The sequence below is a fragment of the Scardinius erythrophthalmus genome (genome assembly GCF_964197995.2).
Source record: "Scardinius erythrophthalmus genome assembly, chromosome: 3".
In the NCBI taxonomy this organism is placed as follows: Eukaryota; Metazoa; Chordata; class Actinopteri; order Cypriniformes; family Leuciscidae; genus Scardinius; species Scardinius erythrophthalmus.
Window position 1 is genome coordinate 34,272,826 of NC_138223.1, and position 25,648 is coordinate 34,298,473.

The 25,648-nt window shown below is 40.0% G+C and overlaps 3 protein-coding genes across 5 annotated transcripts in view; 2 read left to right on the forward strand and 1 right to left on the reverse strand.

Annotated features, from left to right (window-relative positions):
- The window catches only part of tcirg1a (T cell immune regulator 1, ATPase H+ transporting V0 subunit a3a), a 93,819-nt gene that overhangs the window by 42,839 nt on the left and 25,332 nt on the right, over positions 1–25,648 (forward strand). The window lies entirely within an intron of this gene.
- Positions 9,882–11,988, forward strand: LOC308687869 (voltage-gated monoatomic cation channel TMEM109-like; the record flags this gene model as incomplete). Its single annotated transcript, XM_081360696.1, has 4 exons — positions 9,882–10,031; positions 10,142–10,276; positions 10,846–10,948; positions 11,036–11,988. 4 exons carry the CDS (start codon positions 9,882–9,884, stop codon positions 11,389–11,391), a joined length of 744 nt encoding a protein of 247 aa, XP_081216822.1. The 3' UTR covers positions 11,392–11,988.
- On the reverse strand, positions 10,957–25,399 carry LOC308688515 (uncharacterized protein). 2 transcript variants are annotated; one of them, XR_014029908.1, is made up of 11 exons: positions 25,167–25,399; positions 23,843–23,885; positions 23,305–23,595; positions 22,941–23,225; positions 18,295–18,515; positions 17,720–17,818; positions 15,120–15,245; positions 14,735–14,839; positions 14,301–14,437; positions 11,326–11,358; positions 10,957–11,233 (listed from the first exon to the last, which is right to left on the reverse strand). XR_014029908.1 is itself a non-coding variant. In XM_081361629.1 (10 exons), exons 2-9 carry the CDS (start codon positions 23,883–23,885, stop codon positions 14,327–14,329), a joined length of 1,281 nt encoding a protein of 426 aa, XP_081217755.1. In that variant the 5' UTR covers positions 25,167–25,289; the 3' UTR covers positions 10,957–11,358; positions 14,301–14,326. The 2 variants fall into 2 exon arrangements, 1 of the variants encoding a protein (XP_081217755.1); XM_081361629.1 differs by having other exon boundaries at positions 10,957–11,358; positions 25,167–25,289.

Consider the following 25,648-nt stretch of genomic DNA (forward strand, 5'->3'; position numbering starts at 1 on the left):
GCACTGTGTGGCGCGCCTCCCTGACTCTCCTGATGACCTGAGGCAGCAGAGAGACCAGGGGAAAAGCATATAGCGGGCTGCTGGGCCAGGTCTGGGCCAGCGCGTCCTCGTTCTTCGTAAAGAACTCTGGGCAGTGAGCGTTGTCTTTTGACACAAAAAGGTTGACTTTCGCTTTGCCGAAACGGCGCCACAGTGACTGGACTGTTTGGGGGTGTAGAGACCACTCCCCAGGGGGAACGTTGTCCCTGGACAGTCTGTCGGGTCCCTCGTTCAGGTGGCCAGGCACATGCGTGGCTCTCAGCGAGCGCAGAGAGTGCTGAGCCCACACGAGGAGGCGTTCCGCCAGGGTACAGAGCGTCTTTGATCTGACACCGCCCTGGCGATTCACATAGGCCACTACCGATGTATTGTCCGTGCGGACTACAACATGGTGACCTAGGAGGAATGGGAGGAAGTGTTTGAGCGCTTTCTCGACCGCGAGCATCTCTAGACAGTTTATGTGTAGGAGATTCTCCTGGTCTGACCAGCGGCCATAGACCAGTCTGCCTTCGAAGAGCGCTCCCCAACCTAGGTTGGAAGCGTCTGTCGAGACAACTTTCCGGTGTGAGATCACCCCCATAGTCACTCCTGTGTGATACCATTCGGCTGCCAGCCAGGGCTGCAGGACTGAAATGCAGCCCTGATTCACTCTGACTCGCGAGCCGCCGGCCGCCCAGGCTTGGTGGGGCACGCGCGCTTTCAGCCAGCGTTGAAGCGGGCGCATGCGCAATAAGCCCAGCTGGAGCACTGCTGCAGCTGAGGCCATATTCCCCAGGATACGCTGGAATGTCCTCAGCGGAACCTGGCTGCCTATTTGGAAGGATGCGGCGAGGTGACGGATGCGGCGCGCGCGCTGCTCCGACAATCTGGCCGTCATAGCCACCGAGTCCAGTTCTATTCCAAGAAAGGAAATTGACTGACGGGGCGATAGCGAGCTCTTGATCCAGTTGACCGAGAGACCCAGACCCTCCAGATGGCTGAGAAGCGCTGTTCTGTGAGACACAAGCTCTGTCTCTGACTGCGCTAGAATAAGCCAATCGTCCAGATAGTTCAGTATCCGCATTCCCTGTCTTCTCAGGGGAGTGAGAGCCGTGTCCATGCATTTCGTAAATGTACGGGGTGCTAAAGACAGGCCGAACGGCAGGACTCTGTATTGAGATACTCGACCGTCGAAGGCGAATCTCAAGAATGGCCTGTGACGGGGAGTTATCTGGATCTGAAAGTACGAGTCCTTTAGATCGAGAGAGATAAACCAGTCTCCTGGAGGATTTGTCTGGTTGTAATAATTTTGAACGGCCATCTCATGAGGGCTTTGTTCAGATGTCTCAGATCTAAAATAGGTCTTAACGCTCCGTCCTTCTTGGGTACGAGGAAGTAACGGCTGTAAAGCCCGACTCGCTCAGAGAAGGATGAACCTGTTCTATAGCCCCTTTGCGCAGCAGCTTCGCTATTTCTGCTTGAAGCAGGTGCACTGCTTCTAAACTCACTTTCGTCTCCGTCTGCGCTAGAAAGCGTGGGGGGCGACGAGCGAATTGAAGCGAATAGCCTTGTTTTATAGTATTCAGCACCCATTCTGACGCGCCCTGAATAGCTTCCCATGCTTTGCACGCATAGCTAGGGGTCGAATGGTCTCTGGGTTCAGATCGCCGCGCTGCGCGGGATGGGGAACCTGTATCAGAGAGGATGGGGCGGCGCGCACCGCCGGTGCTCGAACACGGGGGCTGGTAAACAGTGCTGGCCGGCTGTACAGCGTACGGTAGCTCGGCCCCTAAGGATGGAGCACGTTTTGCTGCCAAACACCCCTGGCGCGAGAGCGGCGTGGGGGTTATCGTGTCTAAAAGTGAGTGCGCGTGCTCGTGAGCGGGCACAGAGTTTACACTTATAACACGGCCAGTGTTTGGAAGCTTTAGAGGGTCTGTAACCCGAGGTAACTGAATGGCAGAGCGAGCAGCGGGTAGGTGTGAGCACAGAGTTGTGGGCACATTTACTACACTTAGTACTCGAGCGGCGTGTGTCCGCTTTATGAGAGTGCGCTCTGAGCGCGTTACCACGGGGACCGTGTTTGTGTGTAGCAGTGAGCACGTGGGAGTGGGCACATTTTCTACACTTATAACACCATCAGCGTTATAGGAAACTGATAGAGCGAAATGTTTTGACGGCTCATATGTTTAGACGCTCATAAATACTCAAGCACCATCCTGTGAGTGGGAGGGAAAGAGATGCGGGTTCGCTTTCTGTATGTAAGAAAGCTGGCCGTGAGCTCGGAGAAGCCAGCAGAAAAAAATATTTATCTGCCGCCAGAGCCGGATTTGAACTCGGGTCCCTGGTACGGAAGACTAATGTTCTGCCACTGAGCCACAGGGGCACACATAAGCTTTCAGTTAGTGCGAGCATATGACCGAGCGTCGTGTTTCGTTTTGGCGTCTGTTTGCAGGGGCGCGTGTATTAAAACAGGCTCGTTTACTGCAATATTAGTATTTCCAGCCGCCTGAACTTAGAGGGGACTGAGAAATATGCGAGAATTGGAGGTAGTCCGGCCTAGGCGGGATGAAAGCACTCTCTCTTCCTCTTTTCGCCGGTGCTCGTGACGTCCGCTCTGATATCCTTAAGAACGGCGCAGTTGCGCGGCTCGAACAAAGGGAGAGAGAGCGGGAAGATGTCATTATGTGCTGTGACATCGTTTGTTTGCAGGAGTGCGTGCATAAAAACAGGCTCGTTTACTGCAATATAGATATTTCTAGTCGCCTGAGCTTAGGAGGGGACTGAGAAATGTGTGAGAAACGGAGGTGGCCGGTGAGTGACGCGCGCGACCGAGACGCGGGGTAGCTTTCTTATAACATAAAGGAAGCCAGCCCGTGACCGTCTACTTCTGACATCCCTTGTGAGCGGCGCGTTTGCGTGGCTCGAAAAGAGGGGGAGAGCGCAGGAAGGGGCGTGCGTCATCCGGGGGTGGAGCTTTCTTGTAACGCGTAAAGGAAGCTATAGCCCGAGACCGTCCGTTTCTGACATCCCTTGTGAGCGGCGCCGTTTGCGCGGCTTGACAGAGGGGGGGTAAGCAGCTGTCTATGATAGCAGCGCTGTCTGCTTCATCCCCTGAGGCGACTGCAGTGCGGGCGAAAGCCGGCCGCTGCAATATTATCTATTATCTGCCTGCAGAGCCGGAGGCTGCATTTTCAGGACCCCACTTCTAGGACCGCATTTCTAGGACCCTAGTTTTTTGTGACAGCGCCACCTACCGACTCGGAGAACCGCAGTCTCAGGAACGCATTTCCAGGCCCCTAGTTGTGCCAGGCAGTATTTCCACCCACCAGGGGCGGATCTAGAAAAATATTTATGGGGTGGCGAAAGGGGGGCAGGAATTTTTGAGGGGTGGCAAAATATGGCAGACGTATATATACTGAATTTAATCACAGTTAAATTGGCCATAACTTTTAATTTGTTGCTGCCAATAGGGATAGGTATCATTCGTTATTACTACTCTTACCAATACTCCTTATCGATCCGGTACTTTAACGGTATTCTTATCGGTTATTTTTGTTATATCAAAAAAAAGGGGGAAAAAAAAATAAAAATAGAACACAATTAATATTGTTTTATATTTTGAAATGTAAAATAAATATCTATAGCAAAAGAAAAAGCAATGTTTTAACAAAACAAATAAAACATACGTTATGCAGAAGGGTGCAGGCTTTTGTGTTTTATATTCAGAAGACATAGGACACCAAAAAACAAAGTACAAACACATGGTCAAACAAACAAAAAAGTATACAATTAAACAAATATACAAATTATACAGTATATCCAGTGCTTTAATTTCAGTAATGTCTACTGACATTACTGTTCAGGAGTAATATGGGCTAAAAAGACATCTAATAAAGTCAGATTTAAAATAACACTGCATAGTTTATCATAGATAGATTAAAGCTTATATAATTCAAGAGCTGCGACTGATTTTTTCTTTGCCTTTTGTTATTTGATTCACATTAATGGAGCAATCGTCAGCAGAATTATTAGACTGCTGCATCTTTAAGACCAAATGCAGATCTAATCATTATTACGCATCATATTTTCTCCCAACTATTAACGCCCATTCTTAATCCTATTGTATTTGTTATTTCCCCAGTTGTAACCTGGTTTCATTGCTGTGATATCTGAGAGGAATTGGATTTAATAGGACTGCTTAGCTAATCAAATGATCGATCTCCTAACTGGCACTGTATTGTGTGTTGTAACGTAACGTACGTCTGCGTAACGGCGACCATCAGTAAACGTTATGGATACAAACAATATTTTATATTTTTTATTAAGCTGTTCTTGTCTTTACTAAAATAAAAATTAGGCTAATCAAAGGGAAGAGTGCTCTTACAAATCACGAGGGAGCGATTTGACCGCTGATTTTGGCTAACGTTATCGACTCGCTGTTTTTGCTGATGCTGAATCGTCTTTAGCATACAATACATTCATTACAAATGTAACTTTAAGTTAAACGTGTATTTAAACTACACCTGGGGAAACTCACTTCACCTTCAGAGGCTCTGGGGCAGCTCGGTCTCTCCAGTCGGGTTGCAAGTCACTGCGTACTGCAGACAGATGCACTGTGCTGCTGCCTGCCCAGGCTGCCCTGCTGCCACTGGTGAAATTTCATTTTCGCGGGGGTCGCTGCCGTGCTAGTGATGGGTGAAACCATTGTGAGGGGGAGGGTATTCTAAATCGGCGATTTCTGTTTGAGAGGAGTTTGTTGCGGGTCTCCTTGGCCTTCAACGTGTAGCTATGAACATAAAATATACTTAAAAAATATAATCTGATTTATAAATGGGGTGGCAACAGGGGTGGCCAGACTGTATCCCAGGGGTGGCAGCTGCCACCCTTTGCCACCCCGTAGATCCGCCACTGCCACCCACCCAGTATTAACTACATTAGAGTTTTACAGTTTTATTACACCCAAATACTACTTTATTTATTGCAATTAAACCTGGTTCCTAGGAATGTTGAGAAATTATTGGGTCTAGCATAATATAATAACTCAAGTAAAATAAACAAGGAATCATGTTATAGTCTTTTCAGTCACTAGATCGACCACATTTTCAAGTATAGAGGGAAGACAAGGATGACTCTGGGGGTAGATTGTGTATATTTTACAAAATAATATATCACACCTCAACTTGAACACACTAAATATTTTACAAAATAATATATAACAACTGAACTTGCACACACAAAATATTTTACAAAATAATATATAATAACTGAACTTGCACACACAAAATATTTTACAAAATAATATATAATAACTGAACTTGAACACACACAAAAACAAATTTGTTCATGATGTGGACCACAAACAGAACTTCATGGACAACATCATCACTGACTCCTAAGAGAGAGAGAGAGAGAAAGAGAAGTGAATTAAATAAGGAACATTTAGTTGAACATGTTCTACTCTTTAATTTTTTTTTTCTTAGTTACCAAACAGTGCACACATATCAATTAATGTTCATAATACTATTATTGCATACTGTTCAAAGATTTGAAAAAAAAAAAGGTTTTGATGTTGTGGGAACAAAGGTTCTAGAAACACTCATGTCAATAAAGCCCATCTCAATTGAGAAATCTGAATAGAAATAACATTGACACGACTTATTTTCTGACCATATATATATATATAATATATATATATATATATATATATATATTATATATATATATATATATATATATATATATATATATATATATACACACACACATTTACATATGTATAATAAAGCACACATTATAAAACCATGTCAAAATGAAGAGACAAATGTAGACGCATACTACACATAACATGTATTGTGGGTAACGTTAAACAGGCTGACTGTGAGCACGTGACAGTGAAAACATTAAGATTATTTTAACTGAATTAAAATGGAAGAACAATGAGTAATTAACAAGCTTTCAGAACGAACATGCTACAGTTTTATTGTGCTGTCAATAAGTCAACACAGGCTTATCACGCAACAGTTCCGTTAAATGAACGTGCTAACAATTCATTTTCAAGCATTAGAGGCTAAATACTATGGCTATGCATTCAAGACTATTTATTTAGCAAATCACCATCACGTTTGCTACGTTAACTTTCCAATTAAATGCATCGCAATTGTAAAAATTTATTCGCATTTGATACTCACACTCTGATTGTCATCCATCTTCGCTGGTCCTCTAATTCGGTAGGTGGCGCTGTCACTAAAAACCTAGGGTCCTAGAAATGCGGTCCTAAAAGTGGGGTCTTGAAAATGCAGCCTCCGGCTCTGCAGGCAGACCCTACTCGGCCGCTGCGCGTCGGGAGGTGGGGGGGAGAAGGAGATAGCGAGGCTCGCGGGAGGGGCTCCGGCGAGCGCTCAGCTGCTGCATCCGCGGACGGAGAGACAGCGCAAGCGTCGAACGTGGCGAGTCGAGTCCGCAGGGTTGACATCGGCAGTTCTTCACAGAGTTCGCAGCCGCCCGAAGCTGCGCGGTCACGACCCAGACAGAGAGCGCAGATCACATGGCGGTCCCTGTCGCTGAGCGGGGCTCTGGACGAGCCACAGGAATTGCGTGGCATTTTGCAACAAACGCCTCGCGCTCTTTTAGATGCAGTGTGTCGCGGTAGGCGAACACACAAACACACACAACACAGAGCAGTTAGTACATTTATACATAATTTCTTTGGCATTTTCAAAATTCCCCCAAAGGCTAAACATGGTTGTGAGAGTTATAATCGTAGCTAAGAATAGTCTTTCACAATTCTCATATGGGATCAATTTTTGTGTCGTTTTTTTCTGAATGATGTAAACCGTACAGTCTCTTTAGTCATCGGTAGGCGGCAGGGTTGCTCCTCCTTCCAGAAAGGAAAGAGGAAGCAGGCATTTGCTCGAGGAAAATTAACGCTTCATGGATTAGTTTAGTAAACCTCAAGTTTATTATTGTTGGATAGAGCTGGCATCTTTTGTAAGACTAGGTATCTGACTCTAATACGGAAAAAGCCCATCCAAAACTTAATTTACTAATCCCCAAGCGGAGACGCCTGAATTCAGCGTCTTGAGTCTTTCTGTGTAGGACACTGTGTTGCCAGTTCAGTTGTTTTCCAGTTGTTTCTTTCACACGTCTTTTGAGAAGAACATTTTCCTCACGCATAATAATTCTGCGCCAGCGTTGTCTAGAGTAAACTAGTTAACGAGACCTTTTTAAAATGGGTCGGTGTTTATATTTTACAACACCTATACTTTCAGTTTCATATCAGTTTATACCATTGTGTGCAGGGCCGTTTGAAGGAATTTGGGGGCCCCAAGCAAAATGGACATGGAGGCCCCCCCAATAAAAAACATATCCGTTCGAAAAAAAAGTTGCACTAACTGTTTGTTACAAGCAGCATTTGCCGTCAGGCAGGTAGCTAACATAAACATATTTTTTTTCTAGCCTACCTGCTGCAAAATTACACCATTTGTACAAGACAAGTGGAGCTATTTTATCCAGTGTAATTTATCACTTACCACTAGGGATGTAACAAAATTCACGGTTCGGTTCAATACGATACACGTGTTACGGTTTGGTATGTTTTCGATACAGCAAAAAGAAAGAAATGCCAATTTCCTTGATTTATTTATTTTTCTTCTTTTTTTAATTAAAACTAGCACCATAAAATATTATTTCTTTTTACTTTGAGCAATTCTGGAGCTATAATTGACTCTTCTTAGGAGCATATAAAACAAAACAGCTCCTTGGAAAATAAATAAATTTAATATTGTAGTAGTTATAAACAAATGTTTATTTTAGTTAAGATTAACATTTGAGGGCATTGTATTCATAATGTCAAAATAAAACCGACGTAATGTTTCTTGAAGGCATTATAGCCTACTATTCCTGCCAAACAATGTGAATGTTTCTCACTACATCTCGCAGCGATGTTATTACTTCTGTGGCGAATTCAAATGCTTTCTTTACTGGATCTCTTATTAGTGCTGTGTAGTAACAGTGTCGCATGATCACGATCGTCTCGCGCTGCACTGGTCCAAACTGATAAACAACGGTCCTTCAACCACACAATAACGAGTAGCTCAGTTTCGTTCCGCTTACATTACATTTGCCATTTGATGTTGGGCAATGTTGTAGTCGCGCCGGCATCTCTACATTATGAGCGCGCTTGCCACGCGCGACCCGCCTACATTTGAAATAACGAAATTTTGGTCGGCAGGAAAAATGATCCAACGAACCGTTCGGTTTGAAAATGCGTACCGAACACCGAACCGAAAGCCTCGTACCCAGTGGCGCCTCCAGAAATTTTTCATAGGGGTGGCCAGATGGGGCCACTTAAAATCTTGGGGTGGCACACCAAAACTATAAACCATAATTTCAGAATTTTTTTCTACTGTTGTAGTAAACCGGCCTGTAGAAAACTATCAGAAAGACTTAAGGAAACTCCTACTGATATACTATATGATGGTTTATTGTGTTATATTTAATGTTACTAATGATATAATATGCTTAGACTAATAACAGTACAGTTAACATTTTGAGTTACACAACAATTCTGTTTCATTTTGCAATTATATTTGGCATAAGGTGTACATTTATTGCAAACAAAACAGTTACTGGGGAAAAGCAGATACAAATATTTTATATTTATATATTAATGTCAAGAATTCAGAAGTGTATATATTTATATAGCCTACACTACAAAGAAATAATATACAATTAAATGATGCTTATTTTAAATGTATTGAGCAGGCTAGGTATATAAAATATAGGCTTTTAATAATCTTTCAGTGCGCAAAACCATGATAATATGAAATGCTTCAAAACAGAGCGCACAAAGCGTGTATGCGCATCGCGGGTGCAGAATGATGTGCTCAAAGCAACATGGAGTCACAGTGTGCAGCGCTGCGCTGAACAAGTGAGCATTTAAAAGTTCACGGCACAAAGCAAAGAAATGTCGAGCACACAAATCCTAGTGTCTATCTATCCAACAGTTTATTGATCATTTGTTTCACAGTTTTAAATTCCAGTTATTGTGCGTTTGATGCCGATTCATAGTCCTTGTGATGTGTGTGATCTAACAAGCACACGGTAGTAAGTCGTTTAAAAACAGCAACAAACCCCAACAAAATAAAGTCATTTTATGCAAATCCACAACCTTTTATCTACAGATAATGCATTATAATGTGAATATATCATAATGGAGAGAGTTTTACCGTGCATCCAACCGGCAGAGGCGCGCGCGCTGTTTGAATACTGAATGGAGAATGATTGACCGCCACAGAGGAGGGAAAACGAGTTTCCATAAACTTAAATGATGTAAATAGACTTCAGTCCCTCACATTAAGCTATGGAATGACTTCAGATGACTTTGTCACCCAAACTGACGCGGTAGTCTTCTTCGTCTTCTTAACTTCTTTTGAAATTGTTGACTGACGGGCACGCGCTGAGCTGTTGCTGTCTGAGCGCGCAACAGCGGCATTGACGGAGGGGCGGGGGCTATTTTTATACAGTCTATGGGCGGGGGTCCCGGGGGAGTACTGGCTACTGTGTGTGATCGAAGGTCTAGAGCGGCCTGCCTGGCTGTGCATTAGGGATGAAATGCATAACTGATGCTACTAAAATTTATACTGGCCAGCGGGGTGGCCAGTGGGGTGGCCAGGAGTCGGCCAAGGGTGGCCACGGCCACCCCTGGCCACCCCCTGGTGGCGCCATTGCTCGTACCGAACGGTTCAATACGAATACGTGTATCGTTACACCCCTACTTACCACTATCTTGTTTTTTCTTATCCTCCTCTTCCTTTCTCTTCATTCTTTTCTGGCTTCCTGAAGCATAATTCCGCTTAATGATGACTGCCGAGGAGGTTTTGTATTTTGCGGCGGCAGAGATCGCATGGTTGGCTGGCTGCTGTCAGCGACTACTGAGGGGGGCGACTACTGATCCCGATAACAGTGTCATTGCACTTTACTGCATTGATCATCAAAGGGGTGCTCACACAGTTTGTCGTTGCATTTTATTCTTAACCAGTCGTTGTCTTGGGGCCCCAGGCCAGCTCGGGGCCCCAAGCAATTGCTTGGTTTGCCTGCCTTGTCGCGACGGGCCTGATTGTGTGATTCTTTCGAATGGGACAAGCAATCTGGTCCCCTGCAAAATGTGCGGTCCATCCTCACAAGTTTGTCGGAGGAAGCACACAGTTGCCTAGTCTCTACAGTCGGCGAAAACAGAGTCAATCTGTGTCTCAAGGTGAGCTGATACTGTGGAAAATCTGTCTTTTGTAACAGAATTTTCCATTTTGTAAATGCTTTTTGGTATCTATATCTATCTAGTTCATAAACAGCATTTATTTATTTATTCATTCTTATTTTATTTTGGGGGGAAAGCGAAGGAAAATAGGTGTATTAGTTTTTAAAAGCAAATAAATCAATGTAATATTTGGAAACCTTCTGGTGGTCAAACCAGACCTGATGTTTCATATGTTAGGTAATGTGAAAACATGGGGTTACTTTGATAAACCAGCTGTATGAACTTGAAGTGATCTGAAATATCAGTGAAATGACTGACACCAGTTCAAAGTGGTTAAGAAAAGTGAGGTTAGTTCTGAGAAAAGCAGAACTTGTGTCATTTGCTTTGCAGATATGGTTTGATAATTTGCTAATGCAGTGAAATTCATAGAGTTCTAAATACTTTTCCAGGGCTACCTGTATATGATATTACTACATAATGATGCTTTTTGGATGACTTTGTGCTGTTCTGTGGAGTTGTTCTTTTTTGGAAAAACATTTACACTATTGTATTTTATATATGGGTACCAGTTTCTACAAAGCGGTGTGAAGTGGCTATCAGATGCAGTGGCATCAGCTCTTAACACGTTCATCCAGTATGTTACGGAAATCTTGGAATCATCAGGAATTGACGGTCATTTTACAAAAAAAAATCTTTACTTAAAATGTATTTAAATCAAAGCACATACTAACATGTACATTTTTCCATGTGTCTATCTAGCCAAGCTACCTTTCCAAAAAGTTACTCCGGAGGGAGTGATTTTTGTCACTCAGTGGGCTCTTCTGGCTGTTGTGGCCTACATGATAATATCCTTCATCCTGCGCTTGGTTGTGGGTGCTGTGAGGCAGGCTCTGTGGCTGCTGAAGGTCACCTTTGCCATTGGCATGTTTGGATTGATTCTCAGTGATACTGGAGCCTCTGCAGAAACCACAGCGATGAGATTAGCAGGCCTGGCGTGTGTTTGTGTCCTGTTAGGAATAGGTGCAACATCTGCAAAGCCAGATACGCACCTCGAAAACAAAATCAAGATGCTGGAGAGACGACTAAGAGAGATGGAGAAAAGCAAAATGGAGTGATATGGAAACCCTCACCAGACCAGATGTAACTTTAATTTCCATTTCTCTTGTAAATCCAAGGATAGAATTCAGCATGTTATTGTGACTTGATACCCCCTGCAATACAACCACAAGTGCATTTTGTTTGTCTAAAATTGGAGGGTGCATTAATATTTCAAGAGTTAGTTAAAAGATTATTGATTATCAAGTAAACTGGTCCCATAGCACAACTGGATCTGGCATTTAAAGGCCAATTAACATCCCACAAACGTTGGCCATTGAGTTTCGACACGTCAAAACACTGATTGAACGTGCGGTCGGGTGAAAACAAACCCTGACCTGATGGTGTTTATCTGTGTGGCGTGAATTGGCCTTTAGGGGTCTAATTGTTCACAAATACTGAATGTTCAAACACAGAGAAAAGTTCATTTTACAGTGTCTGGGGCTTTTAAGATTCAGAGAACTGCAAAATGTCTTCACGCTGCATTTAAATAATCTTGTTTTTGTTGCTTTGTAATTTATTCATGGATATGATGGACAGGGCAACATTACAAAATGTATTTAATCAGTTCATTATAATACATTTGTTAACAAAACCTGTCCAATAAATTAATTCTTCATGAGAACAATCCACTACATTTTTCTATGGCTCATTAGGAGAAGAAAAGGCCTGAAATTAATCCCTAAAGTCAGAAATCACGAACTGAAAAATTGGTCTCTGCATTTAATCTAAACCAGATGCAAATCTTCTGCTCAAATTCCAGAATCTCCATTTTATAAAAAAAATATTTCTTTTTTGTTCCCTATTCTACATACCCCCTTCAACTGCTGAATCCAGAGGAATCTTTCTTGTTATGCTGATTTTACTGAAACCTCAGGAATAAAAAAAGAATCGCAGCTACAATGTCTATTTTGATACAATCCTGGACATGCTCGATTCTAGCTATGTGCTAGAAATTTTGCTGCGCATGAATATTTATTACGATAGTCATGTTTATTGTCATTCTTCTTATTATAGTTTAAAGCGTAACAATAAAATAAAATTACTTTACCGATAATGCAACATATAATAAGGGATAAGGCATTGCCAGTTGGCTCTAGATGTCTGAGAAAATAAAACATACAGAGAACATGTAATATGAATAATAAACAGTAAGAAAAACGGTCATGTTGGCAGAAATTGATAACAGTATTTTACTTCAGAACGATGGTAGGCCTTTTTATATTTCTATATCCATTGTGATATGAAGGCCATTTAAATTGAGCAAGTACAATGTTTGCCCTATAATATAAAACTACATCACTATAACATTTTATGCATATATTCAAGACTCAAGTATAAATGTTTTTTGGTTTGAGGCAGTTGTTGTTTAATTCCAGCTAACAGTACTTTGAAAATATCCTAAGCAAATGCAGAAAAGAGGCTATTCGTGTTAGTTTAGAAAAATCACTAAAACAGTACATTAATACATTTGAATTCACTAACATGCATATTAAATAGTAATGTGTACATGTGTTAAATTAATTATGTGTGTGTGCGTATATATATATATATATATATGTGTGTGTGTATATATGTGTATATATATGTATATATATATATATATATGTGTGTATATATATATATATATATATATATATATATATATATATGTATATGTATATATATATGTATATATATATATATATATATATATAAATATACACACACACAAACACACACACACACACACATATATATATATATATATATATATATATATATATATATATATATATATATACATACACCTCCTGTAAAGATGTTGCATATGAAGCTAATTCCTGGTGTCTAAGTGCTCTTTAAGCAGGTAAAAATAACATTGTATATCTTAGTTACATAAGACCGTTTTTTAGTTGTAAAACTAGATGCCTCTCAAGAGACGGGGGTAAGCATGTACAAAGCAAAAGTTGGAAAAAATAATAAGAATGTATATATATGTTGTAGAGTAGAGGGACACCTGTACAAAAACATACTAAATTAATGGCTTATTCAATATAGTTCTACACAAAAGTGTAGACCATGGCTTTTTTAAGGCTGACTGTTGGATGGATAAAGTGAAAATGGTAGCTTAGTGTTCAAGGGATAGTTTACCCAAAACATGAAAATTCTGTCATCATTTACTCTCCCTCATGTCATTTCAAACCTGTATGCAGTTCTTTCTTCTGTGGAACCCCAAGATATTTTGAAGAATGATGGAAACCAAACAGTATTGATGCCCATTGTCTTTCACTGTATAGACAAAAAAAATGTTCAAAATATATTTTATTTTCTAGTCATGCAGATTTGGAATGACATGAGGGGTGAGTAGATGATAACAATATTTAAATTTTTTGGGTAAACTGTCCCGTTGAAAGTGAGCTTCAGAAAAGGCCATTACATGCCTGCCAGTTTGTCTGGATATTGCATTGCTGCTTCAATATGCACACCTTTCAGCAATGGGTGTCGTTGGAAGCTCATTTAGAAGGCAAATCCTCATATTTTTGTCCCTGTAGCATGAGTATAATATGTAAACATTTGGCTGACAATCTGGTGGTAGCTTTCTAACTGTAAAATATATATCATTGGTATCATTCAACAGCTTCTTTCCTACTACTAAACACCAAGACAGTGACATTAAGAGGTAGGAAAAAATAGCAGTGGCAGTTTTTAAGTCCTATTAATTCTCCAGGCAGAAATTATTATTATTGTTTACAGTGAGAATGACCATCACTGACTGATCTGTTTGAGGTATTCATCAATATAAGAGTTAAAAGTTGAAATTTAACCACAGTGAGAACAATGTCCTGTCCTTTCAAAATATCAAAGGTTATTTTTAAAAAAAAGTTATTTTTAAAGGCTTGAGGTTTTGTAGGAATCTAATCAACAGCTAAGTGTTTGTTTCTCTTACAGTGATAATTCAGGATGTTGGAGTATCTAAAGGAAGTTGCTGCCAGAAGACTTTCCTTTGTTTATGTCAAACTGGACACTAGATTCACCGGAGTTAAGGATATCCATGGAAACGTTGGTCATAGCAGACTGGTGAGACTAGAAAAAGAGTGGTAAGAGAGTGAGACACAGAGAGTCAGTGAGCATTTTAAGCAATTTTGGGCACATTTTCTGCATTATGTTTAAAAATTTCTCACAATGAATGCAGACATTACAAAAAGGCTGTCACTGAAGGAATGGACAGTTTCGGGAACATTTGAGTATTGTACACTTAGAAACAACACTGTCTGCAAGATTGCACCAAAACGTTTACTCACAAGTAGGGGGGAAAAACAATAAAATTATCATTACTCGTTTAATGATTTCGCAGACTGTGACAAAAAGTGTAAGCTTTACCTCAGGTTGAGGTGTGAGCAGTGGTGCGGTGGGAGGCGGTTCATTCATCTTAAACCCTGCGGCTTCAGGCCCAGGAGGAGCGCTGTACATCACTGGCGTATAGTTCTGAGGACACAGAGTGTAAACATGTTCAAAAATATACACAAACAAGCACATGCACACTAAGAGTGACTTAATGTGCATACTTTTTTTTTCAAAGGGACGTTTATAAAAGCTACTTATATGGCCTTATTAAACTATGGCCTAATCCTGGCTTAACTAATTAGTGTTGCTTTTTGTCTTTTACATATTCACTTGCAAACTTTTTAGTAAAAATAAGCAAACAGAAATGTTAACATGCAGGATGAAAAAAATAAAATAAAACTGCAACATATGTTGGATGTACCACAGGTGCAGATGGGTTGTACTGGGTTGGAGGGGCATTCCACTGTGGAGGCTGAGCGGGGGGAACTCCAGGTCCAAAGTCAGGAGGATAGACAGGGTTTTGAGGCACATACGCTGGAGGAAAGCCCTTAAAAAGAGAACATGCACAAAACGTTTTTTTGTTTTTGTTTTTCAGTTTAGAGTGCACATATAACCCTCACTTAAAAAAAATATATATATATTATATATATATATATATATATATATATATATATATATATATATATATATATATATATATATATATATATATATACAGGTGCTGGTCATATAATTAGAATATCGTCAAAAAGTTTATTTATTTCAGTAATTCCGTTAAAAAAAGTGAAACTTGTATATTATATAGACTCATTACATGCAAAGTGAGATATCTCAAGCCTTTATTTGTTATAATTTTGATGGTTATAGCTTACAGCTTGTGAAAACCACAAAATCAAAATCTCAAAAAATTAGAATATTACATGAAATCACACAGTAATTACACAGTAATCCCATGGTCATTGAACCAGGTTTTGGTTATTTTGGCAGTGTGGGCAGGTGCATAATCATCAAAATTATAACAAATAAAGGCTTGAGATATCTCACTTTGCATGTAATGAGTCTATATAATATACAAGTTTCACTTTTTTAACGGAATTACTGAAATAAATCAACTTTTTGATGATATTCTAATTATATGACCACTGACCAGCACCTGTAAATATATATATATTCTTTTCAGCAAGGAAAAGAAGTACATCAATTTTGGCATTAAGTTTTGTGTGGTATACTGGTTCCTCATGCAAACTAGCATAATAAGCATGGAATTCATGTTGGTTTAAAGGGGGGGTGAAATGCTATTTCATGCATACTGAGTTTTTTACACTGGTAAAGAGTTGGATTCCCATGCTAAACATGGACAAAGTTTCAAAAACTAAGTTGTACGTTTGAAGGAGTATTTTTGTTTCAAAAATACTCCTTCCGGTTTGTCACAAGTTTCGGAAAGTTTTTTTCGAGTATGGCTCTGTCTTACGTAAGATAGAGCGGAATTTCCTTATATGGGTCCTAAGGGCACTTCTCCGGTAAGATCGCGGGCGCGTGCGCACTCGTAGACCAGAGCAAGAGAGTGAAAGCAGTTCGCCATCAAAGCGCCCTGCCCGGCTTTTGGGAAGTCAATGTCACCAAAGAAGTGTGTTTTTGGTTGCCAGGGCAAGACAACCCTGCACAGATTCCCAAAGAACCCAGCGTTAAGGAACCCGTGGATGGAGTTTGTTTTCCTGAGCATAAACGGAGTTGTGTAAGACTGTTGTTGCCTGCATTTCGACGATGATTGTTTTATAAACAAAGCCCAGATCGACGGATTTGCAGATCGTCTAATGCTTAAGGATCGAGCAGTCACAATGATAAAGGTTCGCGGTCGTGCATTGGAACCGGACGGTGAGTAAAACTGTTGAACAAATGTCTCTGTGTGTTGTCACTAGCTCGGCGCGTTAGCACAGCTAAGCTTCGCCCACACGGCCCGCCCCCAGCCGCTCGTTTTTTTCCGGAAAGACTCGGTACAGTCTATCTTTCTTTCAAAAATATAATAAAACAAAAGACTTTTTGGAGATATGAAGGATGCAATATTACTCTATAGGTACTCAAGATTAACAGGAGATTGAGTGAAAATGAGCATTTCACCCCCCATATGTGTAAGATATGTGTACCAGCATATCTTGAATTTTGGCATTAAAGGGATAGTTCACCCAAAAATGAAAATTAGCCCATGATATACTCACCTTCAAGCCATCCTAGGTGTTTATGACATCCTTCTTTCAGACGAATACAATCGGAGTTATATTAAAAAATGTCCTGTCTCTTCCAAGCTTTATAAGGGGAGTCAATGGGTATATTTTCTTGGAAGTCCATCAGAGCGTATCCATCCATGATAAAAGTGCTCGAAACGGCTCTGAGGGGGTTAATAAAGGTCTTCTGAAGTGAAGCGATGCGTTCGTGTAAGAAAAATATCCATATTTAAAACTTTATCAACTAAAATAACTAGCTTCCAAGCTTTCAAATTCAAGGGTTTCTCTTTTGGCGTAAGTCGACTTGCGTACGGCCATCTGCCGGAAGATGGCAGATGGCCGTACACAAGTCGACTTACGCCAAAAGAGAAACCATTGAACTTGAAAGCTAGTTATTTTAGTCGATGAAGTTTTAAAAATGGATATTTTTCTTACACTGAAAGTAGGATGTCATATACACCTAGGATGGCTTCAGGGTGAGTAAATCATGGGCTAATTTTATTTTTTGGGTGAACTAACCCTTTAAGTTTGCATGCCTATTCTGGTCCACCAGCTAAACCAGCTTATAAAGGTCTGTTCACACAGAACACATGTTTGCATTCCACTGAACTGCTTTTCCATTATTTTTCTAGGTAATCAAGCACTTTGAGTAAAATAAAGTTTTGCTATAAAAAAAATTAAGTTACTGCTTCCTTAGGATGATCTGCTTGTGTTGTAACATTCTTTATTTGTCCCTTTGGATAAAATGATCTGTTAAATGAATAAAAGTAAATGTAAATCTCTGTCTATGTGAACTCACAGGGTTTGGAGAAATAGCAGGTTGTCCGTTCCACTCTGTTGGTGGAGGATAATGAATCTGTCCTTGATCTGGATGAGGCGGATAACCAGCGATGTTGCCCTTTGGTCAGAAATCACAAACCAATCATATTCATTACAATGTACAGCAGCTACAGGGACTAAAATCTATAAATGTTGCTTGGCATGATCCTGTTAAAAAATAATTTGTTGTTATTTATTATTATTTTTATACATTTTTGTACGGTGGCCGAGACAGCTCAACGCACTGCAACTGAAGAAAGCACATGCAAATAGAAAAACAAAACATGCAAATAGAAAAAAACACCCACAAATTAAGAAAACATCTTCAGTTTCACAACACACGTGTGCTCCAAAAACTCACAGCACAACCAAATACAGAAACGCGCTGCAAAAGTTCACAACACAACCAAGTACAGAAACGTGCTGCAAATTACACAGACCACAACGGAAATGTTTCCAGGGGAACTAAATAAGTGACGAACCCGGCTGGGACGTGCTTATTTATATATACAGGAAAGTACAGGGAGAGAGACAGAATCTTCACATTTATGTTACCTGGCCAGGGCCTCCAGGACCTATAGGACCCACAGGATTGATCACTGTGTTGCTGCAAGGTATGGACACTGGTACAGTATTGTTGGACTCCACTGTTTGTGATTTGGTGGTCCGGCAACAATTGCAGATTCTTTTTCGGCAGCAGAAGCAGCAGATTCCAGTAGGAATGCCAAGCAGCAGTAGAGCTAAAAAACCCTCACCAGCGTTACGTTCATGATGATCTACATGAAACATTTGAAGAGATGAGACAAGAAAAAACATAATAGTGGTTACTAATGCATGCATCATAAATCTCTAGAATAATCCTGCAAAACACAGACACAGGAATACATTTTTTATACTAATAGTACTGTTCCTGTGATGGCAAAACTGAACTTTCAGCATCAGTACTTCAGTCTCCAGTGCCACAGGATCCTTCAGAAATCATATAATCATATGATTAATCAATAACAATCGAATAATCAATATAATTTTATAATAACAATATAACTTTAAACTAATTTAACCTTCAAACTACTTTAAACTTCTTCAAAACTTTCTGGTCCGGCTTTCTCAAGCCAACTTAAAGTTTGTCTCGACAAACTTTTTAATCATCTAATAAGCCTATTTGGTGATCAAGAAACTTTTTTTTAATGTTAAAATGTTGAAAACAGTTGTCCTCAATATTTTTGTGGAAACCAAGATTTATTTCAGTATTCTTTGATAAATAGAAAGTGCAACAGAACAGTATTTATTTACATTTACATTGAATAATTTAGCAGACAGTTGTATCCAAAGTGACTTACAAATGAAGAGAGCAATAGAACCAGTCAAATCAACAACATAGGGCAACAAAATGCAAATGCCGTGACCCAACTAGTCTAGTGCAGCACATTTTTTTTATATATTAGATAAAGAACAGTAGAAATTTTGGCGAAAAAGATTTTTTTCGAAAAAGAAAAAGCGCAGTTTCTTGAAAATGGCTAAAGACTCAGCAGCTCAGGCTGAACCCGAGCTTGGCACAGTCAAGGTAAACGTCTGTGAAAATATTTTTGTGCCTCTTTGAGATGGCACCATGAGGCCCCATTCACTTGTAGAATGCAAGTTTCGGATGGCACTTAGGTCTGAAGTAATGAGTTATGGTATAGGGGTGCAGAGCCAGTAGTTGTTCAGTAGGCAAACATCAGTGCCTTGAATTTGATGCGAGCGGCAATTGGCAACCAGTGCAATTTTATGAGAAGAGGTGTGACGTGCGCTCTTTTTGGCTCATTAAAGACCTCTCTTGCTGCAGCATTCTGGTTCAGTTGCAGGGGTTTGACAGTGGATGCTGGAAGGCCTGCCAAGAGAACATTACAATAGCCCAGTCTGGATAGAACAAGAGCTTGGACAAGGAGTTGTGTATGTTCCGATAGGAAGGGCCTGATCCTTCTAATGTTGTACAAGTCAGATCTGCAGGACTGGGCAGTTCTAGCAATGTGGTCTGGGAAGTTTAACTGATCGTCAATCACAACTCTAAGGTTCCTGGCTGTCCTGGATGGAGGTATGGTTGACAAACCCAGCCGAATGGAGAAGTTGTGATGAAGTGCTGGGTTGGTCGAGACCACAAGAAGCTCTGTCTTTGTAAGGTTGAGTTGGAGGTGGTGGTCCTTCATCCAGCAAGAAATGTCTGTTAGGCAAGCCAAGATAAGAGCATCTACCTTCGGATCATCTGGTTGGAATGAGAGGTAGAGTTGTGTGTCCTTATAGCAATGATAGGAAAAAAAACATGTTTCTGAATGACAGACCATAGTGATGACATGTAGATGGAGAAGAGGTCCAAGCACTGAGCCTTGAGGCATCCAAGCTAGATGTTGCGACGTAGATACCTCACCCTTCCATAGCCTCTTTCACACAGAGATTCCGGAAAATACATGGATAAAGTGACCCGGGATTTGACCCGGGTTCGTTTGATTTTGGTTCATTCACACTGCTAGTGATTTTCCGGAATCAGAGTGTGTTCACACAACCCGTAAAATGTTGCAGCAGAGAATTCTATTCTAGTACGTCACATGGTACAAGACCTTTACCCAAAAATATCTATAGAGTGTGTTACCATCTTTGGAAGAGGATGTATGGTATATATCTCTGAGCTGAGCAAAAATCTGGAGCTATCTTCTGCAAAAGATGCTCGGCTTTGTCGTAAAATAAAGTCTAATAGTTCTGGCATCAAAGATCTCTGAGAAGTGATTTCACAAAAGAGAGAAACCACAACAGTAGTTGTCCAGGAGGTTGTTCTGTGCAAGAAAGGTTGATACTTAGTTGAACACGACTTTTTCAAGTGTTTTAGTAACGAATGGGGGAAGGGATAGCGGTCTGTAGTTTTCTAGAAGTGCTAGATCTAGAGTGGGTTTCTTAAGCATATGGGTTATCCGAATCTGCTTAAATGCTGTGGGAAAGGTACCAGTGTGAAGAGAAGTGTTGATGATGTGAGTGAGTGTGAGCACAACTGAAGAAGAAATGGCTCGGAGGAGACGAGTGGGTATAGGTTTAAGCGGACAGGTAGTAGGGTGATTGAAATGGATGAGTTTGGAGACTTCTGCCTCCGAGAGCAGAGAGAAGGAGGGGAGAATGTGTGTGTTAGCTGGTGAGATGTGCGTGCCTATTTGTGGCGTGGAAAATTGTCCGCTGATGGTTGTTATTTTATTTATGAAGAATGTGGCAAAGTCATTAGCTGTTAGGGCTGATGAAGGAGGGGGAAGAGGAGGATTATGAAGAGAAGGCTTGAAAAGTGTGTGAGAGTCAGAAGAATTGTTAATTTTGTTGTGGTAGTAAGTCAATTTAGCAGTACAGACATTAGCAAATAAGGAAGAGAGGAGAGACTGATACAAACCACGGTAAGTGGGATGTTTTGATAAACCCCCCTTCAAGATAGAGTGCAGAAAAAGAGTCAGTTGCACTGTTAGTACAGTATCTAGTGATAAGAGCTGATTAGGGGGAGGAAGTGTGGATGAGACCAAAGAGGATAGGCGGGAGGGTGAGAGTCATCGTAGATTACGTCGAAAGGTGACCTGTGGAGGAGTGTGTGTTGTGTCATGAGCCAATTAATTCTATTTGAATGAATTCAATTTGAATTAGAAATCTTTTGTAACATTATAAATGTCTTTACTGTCATTTTAATGCATAAGTGCATAATAATTGGTCTTTCAAGGTTACAAAGCTCAAAGTCCAGAGATATTTTATTTAACAGAATCCACTTGAACTACAATGAAAGACTTGTTTGGTCTACAACACGTTTTTTCAAGGCTTTGTAAAGTCACAATGTTACTCATTTAAATAATCCCTGCCCACGGAATACGCAAAAAAAGGGGATGAGGCCTGGTTGAGCTGCATTAGAGAAGACTATGTGATCGCTATGTCAAAGAGACACTGCTTTTTCTACCCTGTTTCCAAAACTCATTTGTTTGACCTTCCAAAAGCTGAGGAACTTAAGGGTGGTTTAAATTTATTTTAATCACTGTTCCTAAACATTTTAATCCCAACGTTTATCTGTGTGTGGCACATTTTACGGATAACAGCTTCCAGAACCACAATGCAGACAATGCACAAAAGCTTCTCCTGAAATGGAGCAGTTCCCACTTTGTCGGGGACAAAAATGTTGTTTATGGATCACAACTTGTAAGTATGTCTTATTATTTGTAGTTACGTTTTCTATTAACAATTCCAATGATAAATTTTATGTTGTTGCTACGCTCGCCTGCTAGCCAACATTAGTGTTGATATAGTATTTACTGTAGCTTTTGTAAGCTCTCGCTTTTAAATTAACCAGCGTTTTGTGATCAATTACTGTTTGTATTGCCATAGTTTTCAGACAAATATCATGATTAATGGTGTATAACATCGTATCTAAAATGTATATATTATATATATATATATATATATATATATATATATATATATATATATATATATAAAACATACCACTCTGAAATGTCCTGTGAAATCCCTGCTTGCAAAGATAATGCATGAAATCCATTCTGGATGATCCTCTTGTTTGTTAACATTCTTAAGTCTGAATCAGGCTTGGATTGGTTTGATATTGATGCCATCCTTAATATTTACATCTGAGTAGAGCTTGTGTGACATTTCACGTACACTCGTTAAGTGGTGCCAATCTTTCAGGGATATTTGGTTATAGTTGGTCTTAGTTTCACTTTCACTGACTTTTAGTTAGTATTCATAAGGTCCTTTTCCCGCCACTTGTTTGTCATCTTGGTTACTAATACGAGTTGTCATTCTGTTCAGGTGTTCCCTTATCATATAAGTTCCTGTCTCTTCAGTGTTTTTGGTGCAGTCTCGTTTTTGCCAGTTTTGTGTTTGTTTGCCTGCCTGTATCTGAATTTATTCGTATGGATTATTAAAGACCTTTCTGAACCTATTCCTCATCATTGTGTGTTCTACAACCGTGCGTGACACAATCACAACACACTGGGCGAGCAAACCAATCACAGCACATTTCGTATTTCGAAAGGAGGGGCTTCATCAAAACCATAACTAAAAATCAGACATTCGGGCCAGACTGGGGAGAGAGGTGCTGTAACAATGTGTGTGTGTGTGTGTGTGTGTGTGTGTGTGTGTGTGTGTGTGTGTGTGTACAAATTTAAAATATACTGAAGAAAGTCTTTTCTTACCCACTAGTAACATTGTGTTGTTTGAGACAAGTCTGCCTTTATAATCGGTGAGCTCGTATCTGCCCAAATCTGACACATTGACATTGAGAACCTGGATCATTTCGCTGGTCACTTTAAGTCGGTTGATATAGTCTGGATATTTCTTGCCCACTGGAACTCCATTCTCCACCAGGATGACAGATGAATAATTGCTGTAAAACCAAAGCGTGGCATCACTCTGCTTGAGTCCTAGCAGTGGTATAGTCAGTCTTTCACCTGCTATACGGTCAATGATTTCCCTGTTGGCTGAAAAAAAAAACCAGTGAGGATATGTGGACCGTCACAGAGATATTATTCTGAGATAGAGGTTTAAATTACTACTCACTGTTGACCTTCACTGTATAACTGGAGATGGTTGAACCAAAGTGATTGCGCAGGGTGTAGGTTCCCTCGTCGTCAAACGTAACTTGTCTGATTATGAAAGACCAGCCATGACTAGCGCTGTTCACTTGGCCTTTACTGGGTTTATTGGGCCAGAGGCTTCTATTATCCCAGATAGTAAAGTGATCTCTCTCATCAGCAGAGGTAAAATCCAACTTCGCTGTCCTTTCAGGAAGATCCAGAAACAACTGACGGCCATGGATTAGATCCTTTCGAGATATTGCTGAGACTGGCACTGAGGGAGACAATTTTTGTTTTGTTGTTTCATATTCTAGAGATGTTGTTTAGAATTACAAGATGAGTAGGAGTTCTTTAGAACTGCTGGGCAATTAGAATCATGTATATACTGCTTTTTTGTCTATTACTGTATGTCAACGCATGACATGATTCAACTGTGATTCTAAAGAACTAAATTTACATGTCCTTGTAGAATCATCTTCAGTAAGATTATTTTAGTGTGTAAGAAGCAAATGTTGTCATACCTGCACAAATAGCAGCTGCTAGGAAGGTCCAAACACTCAGCATCTGTTTGAGAAATAATCTATTAATATAGCAGATAGATTCTGAACACATATTACATTAAAACAATAACCTTATTGTTTTAACCAGAGTTCTAGAAACAAGCATATTGTCTTAAACTGGTTAAAACAGCTTTTGGGCCTACGGTATCATATTTGATGCAGGCCTCTAAATTATCAGCATCGAAATTTGTTGAAAAACCTGTTGTACACAATCTTCTGCATGCCTTCTGCCCTCTGATTGATGGTTCATAATTTCTAGCAAGTAAAAAGATTTGTAGTATTTCAAAAAATGTCCACCTTCAGGTCAAGGAACATGTATAAATCTTTAATGATTTTTTTATAAAGTAAACCTACGAATAACATTTAAATTGTTATTTATATTTCAAGATGAGCATTTACTGGACTGAAAGTTTATGATTATATCCATACATAAGTTTTAGAAAAATCATGTTAAGATGTATAAAATTTGATACAAATTCCAAAAATTTGATCAAATTACCCCACTGACTTCCATAGTATGAGGGAAAAAATACTATGGAAGTCAGTGGGGCCCATCAAATGTTTGGTTACCGACATTCTTCAAAATATCTTCTTTTGTGTTTAGCAGAAGAAAGAAATTCATACAGGTTTGGAACAACTTGGGGGTGATTCAATTATGACAGAATTCTCATTTTTGGGTGAACTATCCCTTTAAGTATGGTACAATACGGTGTATATATTAATTAATTAAATAGCCTGGACAGAGTACAAAAGGTTTTAGTGCACTGTTCAGCGATTGGGACACGCCCTTATAAATGGCAGCTAACTATGTATGATCTGCATCTCTGAAGCACGGTAGATTAATTGGGCCAGATCCTCAATTTCATATTTACGCTACTAGCGAATGCACGTAATTAAAACTAATTAGATTTAGTTATGTCGAGTAACGTTAATCAAATAAATTAAACATTCAGGTGACGACTTATGTCACTTCATAGTAACGTTAAGAGACGCAAATGTGTCTGTCTGTAATTGTACGATTTTGGTTTAATCGGAAACCATGCATGCTTCCAATCAAACATCCACCAAAAGCAGCGGGGAATGCATAAACTGCAAATCTGCAAGACAATGTTTGTCAAACTGTCCTCATTTTAGGCGCCTGGTTTAAATAAAAAAATTAAATGAAAAACACATCAACAATAACGACTTTGTACAAGCATTCGCGTTTCCTGCGTTAGATTATTTCCGGAATTTTAACAACGATATAAGGCGATATAGAGAAAGATCAAAGTGTAGGCCTACTTACAATGTTATCAATGATGGACGTTTCCGTTGTAAATGTAGGATTTAACCGTGTGCCAGGACTGTAAATTATCTTGTCGGTAATAGGTGTGTCCTGTGGAAATGGAGTTTAACTCAGCCCCTCTGTGGTCGTGCATACAAACCGCTCCGGGCACATTCCTGTTCTTTTGTCAAGATGCAATGGGTGATGCTTTTGTGAGGATTGATGTGTGCGTGCAAGTTTGTAGGCTAATAAGTAGCCTATCTGGGAAAAAAAGGAATATTATGGCAAGTGTAGCATGCTCATGCCTGCCCTTGAGAAATATAATCCCTAGATTTAACGTAGGAGTACCGAACCTAACCTTTTCTTTCCCTAATGTGTGGAATGTGATCTTTAATAACTGACCTTTCCCTTTCCTTTATTGTGTTTAGATGGTTAAACTATTCGTTTTCTTATCGAAACTAACTGAGCTTTTTATTTTTTTATTTTTTACTTTATCATATAGG